At 41.5% G+C, this 13,404-nt stretch overlaps 1 protein-coding gene across 3 annotated transcripts in view; it reads left to right on the forward strand.

Annotated features, from left to right (window-relative positions):
* The first annotated feature begins 505 nt into the window (after window positions 1-505).
* Window positions 506-13,404, forward strand: part of fndc1 (fibronectin type III domain containing 1) — a 124,403-nt gene continuing 111,504 nt past the window's right edge. For all 3 annotated transcript variants that reach the window (XM_084315022.1, XM_084315023.1, XM_084315024.1), the window contains exon 1: window positions 506-644. In XM_084315022.1, the coding sequence (XP_084171148.1) occupies window positions 572-644 (73 nt within the window). In that variant the 5' untranslated portion in view covers window positions 506-571. The remainder of the gene's footprint in view (window positions 645-13,404) is intronic.

Consider the following 13,404-nt stretch of genomic DNA (forward strand, 5'->3'; position numbering starts at 1 on the left):
GTAAACCCTGCCGTCCCTTCCTCCCTCGGAGATTTCGCGTGGCAAGGTGTATTTATGTTTTCCCAACCTGTCCAGCACTTTCTCTCACTGGGAGGTGGTAGATCAAATTATTTATTTAAATGGCATATTCCGCCTCTATGAGATGGTACCAAAAAAATCAAACTGTTCGTTTCTAGTGGCGAAATTAATAATAAGTTTGTTTCCGCAACTTCCTGTAATCACTTGACCCGCTATAGTCCATTATAATCAATCGTGGAAAACGGTCTTAGAGCTCCGAGAGGATTGTAAATAGCAGGCATTTCTCCAACAGAGCCGAAACTAAATTCTGAATATAATTGCGGGCAGAGCTCCCACTTGAGTACACTACGGCAGAGCGTTTGACCTCCATAATAATGTATGTATTCTATCCCGTTCCTCCCCGGAAGAGGGAGACAAACACGTAGGAGGAAAAGGGAGTCAACGGCGTGTCCCCATCGCTCGGCTCCCAGACCTCTCCCAGCTCCCAGCCCTCTCCCACCCCGATCCATCCGTCTGGTGCGCCTCACCACAGGAGTAGCGCACTATATTCACTATGGCATCCGCCGCAACTAGGACTCTTTTAGCGCTATTCGTCACGTTCTTTGCATCGAGGCCTGGATTGACAGGTAGGATGCTGTATCTCATTAATCTTTGGACAGGTGCATGATTAGCACTGATGTTCTGTTCACTTCAAGTTTGATGGAGCAGCAGGGAGATCATTGCAGTCTCACTCTTTTGGATGTGCTTCTTCTAACTTCTCCTAATCATGTGTCTTGAAGCAACTTCTGCAATGTGCAATTTAGGCAGTGGGATTAGGAGCTTTGATTGCATTTGTGTGTGTACTTTACTGGAGAGGGTTAATGGCATTCAGAATTATTCCCTGTGTGTGTGTGTGTGTGTGTGTGTGTGTGTGTGTGTGTGTGTGTGTGTGTGTGTGTGTGTGTGTGTGTGTGTGTGTGTGTGTGTGTGTGCGTGCGTGCGTGTGTATGTGCAGCATTCAATTAAGTCATGTTGGTATTAAGGACTTTTTTTGCAGGAAAAGAAAAAGTAGATATACACTATAAACAGTATATCCTCTAAACAAAAATGGTGCTAAATACTACCTAAAGATGGTTATTTGGCTCGAAATCATAGGGGAACCTCTTTTGGTGCTAATTGGCACAATTGTCACCTATTCCTAAGGGTTCTATACCATTAGAGGTGCCACATAGAACCGTTAAGGGGTGCCATTTGATATAGCACCTTGAAGGACAGGTGCCATATAGCACCAAAAAGAGGTTCCCTATATGATTACGAGCCAAAGAAGAAATAATAACATTAACCCTTGAATTAAGCATCTCCAGTCACTTAGACATGTACAGTGGGGGACACTGCCTCTGTTCAAACAGTCCTAAGTAGTAATCCTGCAATCATACAACATATTAATCTGATCTGAATCAATATAGCGATAGAGTTCACTTAAAGGATCACTCCAACATTTTGGGAAATACAAGAAGATTGATATCAATTTCATCGCTGCATGTGCTTCAGTTTTGGAGTTGTCGGAAGTTATATTTCTTGACTTTTGACAGAGCTATAGGCTAGCTGCTCCCTGCCACTTCCAGTCCAATTGTGCTAAGATAGACTAGCATGCACCTGGCTGGACCTCTCTCTGGGGGCTACTGGACACACAGAGAGATTAAACTGACATCATATACGACATCTGATATATCTTGTTGTCTGACTCCGGGAAAGATGTCAAATAAGTGTATTTCCCAAAATGCCTATTTAGAGAAATTCTATATTCGTACAATTGCCCTAAGATTCTTTCCATTAACATTTGTAGAATTTTCACATTGATACCATTGACTCTGTGTGTATACACAGACATACACAACAATAATTCACATTTAAATAACTTTATAAGCATTACAAAGTAGTAGTTGAGGAGTGCAGGTTAGAGCAGAATGGCTGCTTCCAGCTGTAGTCTGAATAAAACATATTACTGTCGTGTGGGACTGTGGCAGACAGACAGGCAGGTTACCAGTCAGTCAGAGGGTATCAGGCAGACAGACAGGCAAGGTGTCAGACAGGCAGACAGGCAGGGTATCAGTCAGTCAGACAGGCAAGGTGTCAGTCAGACAGGCGGGTTATCGGGCAGACAGACAGGCAGGGTATCAAACAGATATACAGGGAGGGTAACAGGCAGATAGACAGGCAGGGTAGCAGACAGAGAGAGAGACAGAAGGGGTACTAGGCAGACCAGACGAGAGATAATAAGGATACAAGGCAGACAGACAGGTGGGGTATCATGCAGATAGACAGGCAGGGTATCAGACAGAGAAAGACAGGAGAGGTACTAGGCAGACCAGACCGAGAGATGATAGGGATACAAGGCAGACAGACAGGTGGGGTATCATGCAGGATCAGCCAGTCAGTCAGACAGGTACAGTCAGGACGTCAGTCTGCCAGACAGGTAGTGTGTCAGTCAGACAGACAGGTAGGGTGTCAGTCAGACAGACAGGTAGGGTGTCAGTCAGACAGGTACAGTCAGGACGTCAGCCTGCCAGACAGGTAGTGTGTCAGACAGACAGGCAGGATTAGCCAATCAGACAGGCAGGTAGTATGTCAGTCAGACAGACAGGTAGGGTGTCAGGCAGACAGACAGGTAGGGTGCCAGGCAGACAGACAGGCAGGGTCAGTAAATACCTGAGGCTGCAGTGCAGATGTAATTGGTACAGTTAACTTTCTTCTGTCTCCTGTCCTCACAGTCATCAGTGAGTTGCCTCAGAGAAACTCTTGTTGCCATTGCAGACAGAGCCAGAACGTGTCGGCCCACATCCATTTTGGCATGCTCTCTCATGTCCCCAAAAGATCGTGGAGGCGGATTTTCAGAAAATAGGGCTCCGGGGAGGTTAAGGACACAACTGTACATTTTTACAAGTCAGAATGGGAGCTCTAAAAGTGCTGTGGGTGAACTCATATCTCCAGTAGAATGTCATCTTCAGTTCAATGTTCTGCCTCAGCTTGTCATATTTAAAAATGTGGTTTTATTTTGGAAAAATATGTTTACAAAGTTACTGTTATTAGATAAATGTATAAATGTTCACTGAATATCTGTAATAAATTAATACTAACAATAGTTTATGTATGCTGACCAGCTAATGTACATAAGCACAATTTTAGTCACAAGTTTAATCTTAGCATGAAAAATAAACAACAACATTTAAATTAGGCTATACCGATTACAGACCTTAACCAGTATGTTGTCAACTGTCATAATCTTAATATAAAAAAAATTAAATACAAAAAAAATTTAAGCAATTGCTAAAAACTGGAGAGCTATGCCAGTAAGCTACAAAAGACAGTTTACAGCGTAATGGTATTTCAAAGTTAATGTTAGCTAACTAGTCTAACATTTCCAAACTGAAATAATGTGATGTGATTGTTTTCTCCTGACAAGCAAGGGGTGTTTATGTGTTATGGTTAACACAAACATAAATTGCACTTTATATATATATATAAATATATATTCTACAATATATATATATATTGTAGAATGCTTTATTAGTATAGAGACATGTTAAATGTGAACAATGACAACATAACTGTGTGTCATTGGGTCTTCCCATAAGAAAATAAGTACCGGTATACTATATTTGAATATAGTTAAATTATACTTCAATAGCTATAAGTGCATTTAAAGTGCATTATTAATCAAGTAGTATTTAAATGCACTTTAAATTGTAATATAATGTATTATTCTTTGCACACGTTCGATTTATCTAACCTTTCCATTGAAATGCATGCCTGAACTGCACCAGATGTGTAGTTTGATAGCTTTCTGATGTTTTCATGATGACAATATTGTATTAGTGAATCAAAGTTGCAAAGGAAATGTATTATTCTAACTCTAATACAATGACTTTTAAAATTCCTAACTTCAAAGCTCACAATAAAACTGAATCATTTTGAAATATTACTTTAATTCTGGGAGCTTTGTCCTCATCCATTGTCTGACACTGACTGTGCAGTCACTATGGAGTTTCTACGTCGCACACTAGATTGGCAGGTTGTGCAGGATAAATTAAGCACAGTGAGGACTGAGGAGATAGATATAGTCTCTCAATCTAATCTAATCTCCCATAGAAAGCCGAGTTTAATTTGTGTCACTAAACAACTCAATTAACCCTTGTATTGTTAACTCCAGAGTCTCACTTATGGTGCTCCATCCATTTATTTTACCAGCCCTATAAAAGGTTTTATTAGCACCCTCTTAGTGGGCCTATACCCTGTAATAGATCTCTCACGGGTGACGTCAGTTCCCGCTCCTCTCCAGTCTTTGCTGCAGCTATATGAAAATGAATGGACTATTAATAGATCGCTTGTAGCTTTGTTTGTGGTTCATGCAGCTGTGGTCCCGTGAACGAAGCCTTCTGATATACATTTCTCTGATAAGGCGGGGGACTTTGAATTTTAAGCGGCAGTTAAAAAAAAGGAAAGATTTTACCATGCACAACGTCACCAGCGTCAGAGCATTCTCTGCAACATCCGGGTTAGCATTTAGGGTTAGCAATTTGGCTTAAAAAAATTGGAACGTTACCGAAACATAAATTCCTTTGGTGAGATGCAACTTCCCCCGTTAACCCCACATGCAGTATCAAGGACAAAATTATTGGTAAGTGGGAAAAGAAAGGACCATTAATTTCAGGGGAAAAGGGTACCAGGTCTTCTCATAATGACATGAATGCGTGCGTGAGAGGTCTATTATACATGTACTACATACCCTGTAGTACAATGTAGTATCCTGCAGTACCCTCTAGTACCTGTAGAACCTAGTAGTAAATGTTGTACCATGTGCTGTAGTATCGGGGTGGGCGATAAAACGGTTGAACCGGTATACCGGTAGAAATTCGTGCCACGGTAGAGATTTGACTCTACCGGATGTACCGGTAGAAGGCTAACTTTAGGCTCTTTGAATGTAAAAAATACTTTTTCACATTTACAAATGTAACACACAATGCTAGCGAACTGCGCGCTGACATTAAAAGATAATAAACTAGTCAAGAAGTTGGGTCATTATTTGCTACAAAAAAATTATGCGTGGTGAAATGGAGAAAGCTCCCGTTTCCGATGCAAACAATAATAATTACTTTGAAGGACCTGGTTTGGGTTTAAAAAGTGGAACATTGAGCATAAAACTATTATCTGCAAGCAATGCGAGAGCGAGAATTGTTGCAGACACAAGCAGTCCCATCCACAGGTGGTGCTAAACGAATAAGCACAACACAGACATCGCTAGCCGAGTCATTTTCCACCAAAAAGCAAGCGGTGGAAGGACATTCCATTCCATGTTCAATGACCTAAACTAACGTTAGCTGCTAATGTCAACTAAGCTGGTCCCAAAACAGTTAAACTAATGCTGGAGCTGCTCACAGTTTATTATGGCAAAGTCAGTTTATTAGCAATCTGCAGCTCAAACAGTGAGGAATGGGAGGGGCTGTTGAGCCTGATACCCTTTTTCTCTCTCTTTCTCTCTCTCTCTCTCTTTCTCTCTCTCTCTCTCTTTCTCTCTCTCCCTCTGTCTCTCTCTCTCCCTCTCTCTCTCTCTGTACATTCAGTGATTTTAAGTAGCCGAACGTTACTCTATAAAAACAAACTGGATAGTTGATGATATAAATATTTCACTTCATTAGCTTAAATATTAAAAAAAAATAAGTCTGCTACAGTATAAGCCATTTCCCTCTCTCTAAATATACTGTGATATATATTTTAGGCCATACCACCCACCCCTACCATGTAGTACTATTTAAAACACTGTAGTACCTACAGTAGCAGTACTATGTACTACCATGTAGTACTACCCTGTACTACCATGTAGTTCTATGTAGTACCCTGTAGTACTATGCAATTCTCTGTTGTGCCATTTAGTACCATGTAATACCCTGTAACCCAGTATTATGCCATATTGCCATGTAGTACCCTGTAGTACCATGTAGAACCTTGTACTACCATGTAGTACCATGTAGAATTGTGTACTACCACGTAGTACCCTGTAGGCCTGTAGAACCTTGTACTACCATGTATATACCCTGCGTACTAGGGGTGGGAATCACCAGAGGCCTCACGATACGATACTATCACGATACTTGAGTCACGATACGATAGTATTGCGATACTAAATATATTGCGATATTAATATTGCGATATATTGCGATGTATTACCTTTTTTTCAACTGCAAAGTAAAACTTTGCCAACATGTTTTATCTAATAAAATAAAGTTCAGTCTGTTCATCTCACTTCAATCATTTCTATTGCAGAACATGGTATTTTCTCAAGCAGACAGATGTCAACACTGTAATCTGTGTTGCATGTACCTGACAAACTGAACTGTTTGCATTACAGTCATATTCCAACTTAACTGAATGCACAGTGGACTACTGTACTATTACAGGTATTGAAATGAACAATGCAACTTCATTATACAAAAAAAAACACACACAAAAAGTTTTTTATAAATAATTAAATATCGATACTTGGCATCCCTGTATCGATACAGTATCGCCACGCAAAGTATCGCGATACTACTACGTATCGATTTTTTCCCCCACCCCTACTGCGTACCACGTATAACCTTGTACTACCATGTAGTACCACGTAGAACCTTGTAGAGCACGTACTGTAGTAGCCTGTAGTGCATGCTTTATCATAGTCTCTAACCATTGGTCAGATTTGACTGGAAACACCACAGATCTACAACATTTGAATAAAACCTGATATGTTCAGATGCCTAGTGTGGAGGAATCCATGAAGCCCTGGGGCAATCAGATGGAGAGAGAAAACACTTTTGATGGGGGAGCTTGTAAATCACCCGGAACACAACACAGGTTGAACAAAAACGTATTTGTGGTAATCATGATATCAGAGGGACAATACCACACAAACTGTGGACATTTTATATATGTATGTCTGTATTATACTATGTAGTACAATTAAATCGGAGGTATAAACAATGGCATTTTGTGAACATTTGAGCAGTGCACTCCGGTCACCTCGTGGTTTGTGCACAACCCTTGCAAAGATTCCCACAGCTTGCAGACAAATGGCGGGTAGCCTAGCCTCTACACAAGGACTGAATGAGCCAAAGAAATAACTGGACTATACTGTGAGGTAAGATTAACAAACTAAATAACATTATTTACATGCAGTCTTTTCACCCATGATGCCGTAATGTAACACGGTAAGTTTTGGCTAATGTTAGCTAACAATGTTAGTTAGCAATAGCTAACTAGCCAAGGGGCTTAGCTAACGTTTTTATATTTCTTGACTTGACAATCGTTTGTCTCCTGACCCCAACATTATGTGGTGAAACTAATTAACCTCTGAATAATGGGTAACGTTAGCATTAGCTAAGTTAGTTCTTGTTAGCATAACATTATGTTTACCCCTTTAGACCTAATGTTACTGTTCCAGTATACCGCTGTTATATTTTGCCTGCCGATAGGATATAGATACAGTGACGCCAAGTTTGTATATAAATATGTATATTGAACAATAAAAAGGTAATTGCTAGCAAGCTGCCACTCCAATGAGTATGGGATTATGAAAGGGAGAACTCATAGTGACACTGATTGCAAGATGGAGGAGGGTGGTTCATCTGTATCTGAAATGGCATTGTATGACTAGTAGGGGTGGGAATCACCAGAGGCCCCACGATACAATAATATCACGATATTGTAATATCACTGTATTTTGCGATTTATGACCTTTTTTTCAACTGATGATGATGTCCCCAAAGGAAAACTTTAAAACATCTCTGCAATAAGAATATATAGTATACACATCTGTTTTATCTAATAGCATAACATATTAAAATATATACACATCTGTTTTATCTAATAAGAACATATTCAGTCTGTTCACCTCATTCCAATAATATTTATTGCAGTAAAATGTGTTGTCAAGCATAAACAATTATAATCGTTAAGATAAAAGGAATATATATATTATTTTGTAAATATCGATACTTGGCGTCACTGTACTGTATCAATATAATATCGGCATGCAAAATATTGCTGTTTTCAAGCTTATATAATACTATTGCATGTAGTACCATTCCAGGGACTAAACAAAATAAATTGTTGGCAGAGCAACCATCACATGACATACAGTACCTTGGGGAGAACGTGGAGGAACTCGCTACTATCAGGGAAAGAAAATATGCTATATTATGAGCTCCTCGACAATCTCACCGCTCGCCAGTGGACACTTCTGGAAAAGAGATCTCGTCTGTCTCCGTTTGAGGAGTTAACCCGAAAAGTGAGCTCCTCTGATGTGATGAGATTCCTGCTGTGACCGCCGCTTCAGAGGCCTTTGACTAAAGAAACAGACGAGGACCATGACATCAAATCAATGATGGGAACCTTAGCAGCCTTCAAGATACTATTCACTGACACTGAAAAAAACCACTCTACTGCATTGCAACTGTACTCGATCCAAGGTAAAGTATGTGTGTGTGTGTGTCTTCTGTCTGTCTGTCTGTCCGTGTATGTTTGCTGAGCATGTGAGAAAGAGAGAGAGTATGATGAAAACAAAACTGTATCATTATGACCAACATAAAACATACAATTTCACTTTTACATAATCAATTTAATGGTATTATGAAGTACTCATCGCTGTAGGGACATGCCTAATTTTTCCAGGTTTGACAGTGAGAGTTAACATTACTAATTTGCAAAGGGGTTCCTTGTTCTTTCGGCTTAAGATATCAGAAAGAAATTAGGCCCAGAACAGCCCCAGGTGCCCAGCCACCTGTACCAGACTACGCAGCAAACCCAGGTGCCCAGCCACCTGTACCAGACTACGCAGCAAACCCAGGTGCCCAGCCACCTGTACCAGACTACGCAGCAAACCCAGGTGCCCAGCCACCTGTACCAGACTACGCAGCAAACCCAGGTGCCCAGCCACCTGTACCAGACTACGCAGCAAACCCAGGTGCCCAGCCACCTGTACCAGACTACGCAGCAAACCCAGGTGCCCAGCCACCTGTACCAGACTACGCAGCAAACCCAGGTGCCCAGCCACCTGTACCAGACTACGCAGCAAACCCAGGTGCCCAGCCACCTGTACCAGACTACGCAGCAAACCCAGGTGCCCAGCCACCTGTACCAGACTACGCAGCAACCCAGGTGCCCAGCCACCTGTACCAGACTACGCAGCAACCTAGGTGCCCAGCCACCTGTACCAGACTACGCAGCAAACCCAGGTGCCCAGCCACCTGTACCAGACTACGCAGCAAACCCAGGTGCCCAGCCACCTGTACCAGACTATGCAGCAAACCCAGGTGCCCAGCCACCTGTACCAGACTACGCAGCAACCCAGGTGCCCAGCCACCAGCCCAAGCAGCTGCAACAGCACTGGAGGAAATATAATACACTTCTGGAGGTAGAATTTCAAATAATACATTTCGGTTATGGCTCTTCTCCAAGATCCCACCCTACCGGAGGTGTAGCAAGCCAACTGAGTTTGGAAAGGCTGGAGGACCTGGCTATGCTTCCTAGCAGGGAGGGAGTGGAAATCGTTACCGTCTCAGCCAGGTTGGCTTGTCTAATTCAGGAGGGATCTGAGATGCTCTAAATGATCAACTCAACTGATGGATGAATGAATGATCATTGCATTTATATAGCGTTTCTCTAACCCAACCTTGGGCTACGCAGGCTCAATGGCTGCTATACACTGGCACCAGGCACACATCATGGAAAAAAGCGGGGCTCGCAACTCACCTTTGATACATGCAACGTTTCGACCCTACGTTGTATGTATGTACTACTGTTTTTACAGTTTGGCTCAGCACCAAGGAACGGAGGATGTGCGTTATTTATTTTTTCTCACCAGGCACACATCACACTACACAATGGCTGAACGACTCAGGAGACAAGGATTGATACCAGCCATGTGCCTTGCTGAATTTAATCTTGTAGTGACTGTTCATTTGAAAATGAAATACGTGTATAGTAAAAAAAAAAAAAAAAGTATATATATATAGCCAATAACCTGCATTCTGGCGTGGCAAGTCCTTGGAAAGGAAATTGCATAGGAGCTGTGATTACATTTACAACTGGAGGGTAGTTCATCTGTGTTTGGTGAAGCCACAGCCCTCCCTTTAGTTTTCAAGGAGCAGCACATTGTGTTAATGACAGATAACATTGAATTGAAATGGCATTGTATGTCTAGCCTATATAATACTGTATATGTAGTAGCGTTCCGTGTAGTAAGCAAAACGTGTGTTCTTTGGCAGAGCGACGCCTCCGGGACCCAAAAGAGAAGCCATGGTCCGAGGCCTCCTCACATACTGCACCTTGGAGAGAAAATACAGTAGGAATTTACAACTATCAGGTAAGGAACATGTGCTTCTCCAACACGCTCATCTTTCCCCTCCTAGAATAGGGGTGTGATGAATAATCAACTGAATTAATGATTACAAAAAAAAGTTTGATGGGAATACAACAGTAGAAGAAGAATGTCATTCAGAAGCACTACGATTAAAAAATAAAAATAAATAGAATCCACAGAATAATTGATAAAATAATCTTTGAATGACTCACGTACATGTGAGGAGCAGCTCTATCCCAGAGCAGAGTGGTTCTCAACCCTTTTCATGTCAAGGACCACCACATTGATACACATTAGCATACAGACCCCCATGTGGTAAAACCTGGTCTCAGGGACCCCCGGTTCACAAGATTTAAGTCCAGAATTCCATAAGTGTCTACACTGTAGGTGGGGAGATGACAGTAGGCAGAGTGACACCTACTGTATGATCAGAATAGTCATTTGTATGCTTTCACTCACTGGGCTGAACTTCTAGTCAATTAAGTTATAGTGAAATTAAACTATTCCTCATTTTGAATACCCCATGTTGAGAACCACTGTCCTAGAGTGTATTCCTGCTCCGAAAACAGCTACATCTGGTGATGGCTTTGACTCAGTCCATATGCCTCCCCATTCCTGGATGTTACCCCCTCAGCTTTACTATAAATGCGTATTCCTCCTCACCCCCATCATCCATCCACACACTCACAGTTTCAATATCTTCACATTTTTGTCTTTGACTACTTGTATTCTCATAATCTCAAAATCAAATCTTTGCTCTTAATTTCTCAGGTTGACATTGATGCTGCTGCTACCATCCGCAAGGTCCTAACTACATTGATACTCAAGACATTCACGGTTGGCAAAGCCAGCAACGAAGGCCTTTCTGTTTGTCCTAGTGTGACATGTACATGCACCCATCCGATGGTCCTCATCTGCACCTTTCTGTTTGTCCTAGTGTGACATGTACATGCACCCATCCGATGGTCTTCATCTTCACCTTTCTGTTTGTCCTAGTGTGACACATACAGTACATGCACCCATCCAATCCTTAGAACCAAGCTACAAAAATACATGTTGATCTTTTTGGAGCCGGAGGATGGAAACAACAAAATGTTTGCCAAGATCTACAAAGTTAATTTAAACTTAAAAGTAAACCTTTTTCTTACTCGACCCCCATGTGCTGCCTGTCTGAAGCTGCCCAGCTCGCTTAGGACACAGCCAGAACTTCAATCACGGCACTGTACTCTACTGGCAAGTATTTCATACCACTTGATCCGAACGATCACGCTATGGCCATGTTACTTGCCTGAATAGCAAGTGAACCTTTAATATTCAAGTAGTGCTGAGTGAGGCCCCTCTGTCAACGTTTTCATTCAAGTTTAACCGACTGATACAGACCCAGATATTTTCAACTGATCCAGTATTGAGCACACTAACCTCATCCGTCTGCCCACGAAGCATTTTTATCTTTTAAAAGATAAAAGACTTGATGAATTCCTTAATTTGACCAACAAAATGTGTTTCCAATGTTTCCCCTTCATAGACTTGAGGATACGCTGAAGTTGTAGCTAGTTGCACTACAAGTGCTCCAGGCGGGGTTGAGGTAGGATTATTAGCTATTAGCTACAGTACGCTGCCTGTCATGGGAGTACAGAGCAAGACTTCTGGTTGGGGTTAGGAGGGGATTATAACTGTCAGTCAGTGCCCAAAAAAAACAAGCTCTTTTGGCAGTCGGCTGAAGCTATACTTGCTCAATACTTGATCAATTCAAACATTACTTTTTGAGTGCATTCAAACAACTTCACTTTTTGAATGCAGCCATTTTATGAAACAGGGATGACCCGTGTACCATGTCAGAAAGAACACCACTGCCTCTTGATCTAAGAGCCATGTGTATCATGTCAGAAATCACATCATCACTGCCTCTTCAAGTTCAAGTTTGCTTTTTATTTGTACATGTATAAAGTACATGTACATTACAGTGAAATGCTTGGTTCTGTATGAGTCCCTGAGAATGTGCTTCATACAGTAAAATTAAGTAAGTAAAAGAGGAATAAAGTCCCAACACTATACAAATATACAATATACAATATACAACTAAAGAACAACCTAAGTAAAATGAAGTAAAAATGCAGGCAATGGGGTATAAAATGCAGACAATGAGGTACAAAAATGCAAACTTAAAAAAATGCAAAATGCTAGAAATGAGGTATGGATGTAGTGCAACTCTCTTTAATAAATATATAAAATATTGTGTAGTGTTAAAGTGTTTAAAGTGTCTAAAGTGAGTGTTAAGGTGAGTGTTTTTTAAAGTGAGTGTGTGCATGTGTGTGCAATGAGTGTAGATGGATGGGTTGATGTTACATAGAGTCATTGAGCATCCTGATGGCCTGGGGATAGAAGCTCATTCTGAGTCTCTCTGTACTGGCCATGATACGCCGGTAGTGCTTGCCTGACTGCAGCAGTGCAAAGAGGCAGTTGTTTGGGTGACTAGAGTCTTTGACTATTCTCTTAGCCTTGTTGGCCCTGCAACGCGTGGTGTAAATGTCCTGGAGAGTGGGAAGCCCACCTCCAATTGTGCGTTGGGCTGATCGGGCCACTCTCTGCAGTCTGCTGCGGTCGTGTGCGGTGCTATTCCCAAACCAGGAGGTGATGTTACCAGTCAGGATGCTCTCTATCGTGCACGAGTAGAAGTTCGGATCTTCTGACTCACTTTGAACTTCCTTAGGTGTCTAAGGAAGTAGAGCCATGTGTACCATGTCAGAAATCACACCACTGCCACTTGATTTAAGAGCCATGTGTACCATGTCACATATGGGCGACACATAGATGTTAAAGTGTAGCATTAAGTTCAGAATTTACCGACGATGTTGTCGATGTCGAGTCCTTTCTCAGCACGATCAATGCCAAAGTCTATGCAAAATTAGACACCATTCATTTAAGTTGTACTTAAGTATATTTAATTATACCTGTCTGTATTTAATTTTGGCAAACTTAAGATATACTTTAAATGTATTAAAATAGCATTTTCC

Source organism: Notolepis coatsorum (assembly GCF_963971535.1).
Source record: "Notolepis coatsorum genome assembly, chromosome: 5".
Taxonomy (NCBI): Eukaryota; Metazoa; Chordata; class Actinopteri; order Aulopiformes; family Paralepididae; genus Notolepis; species Notolepis coatsorum.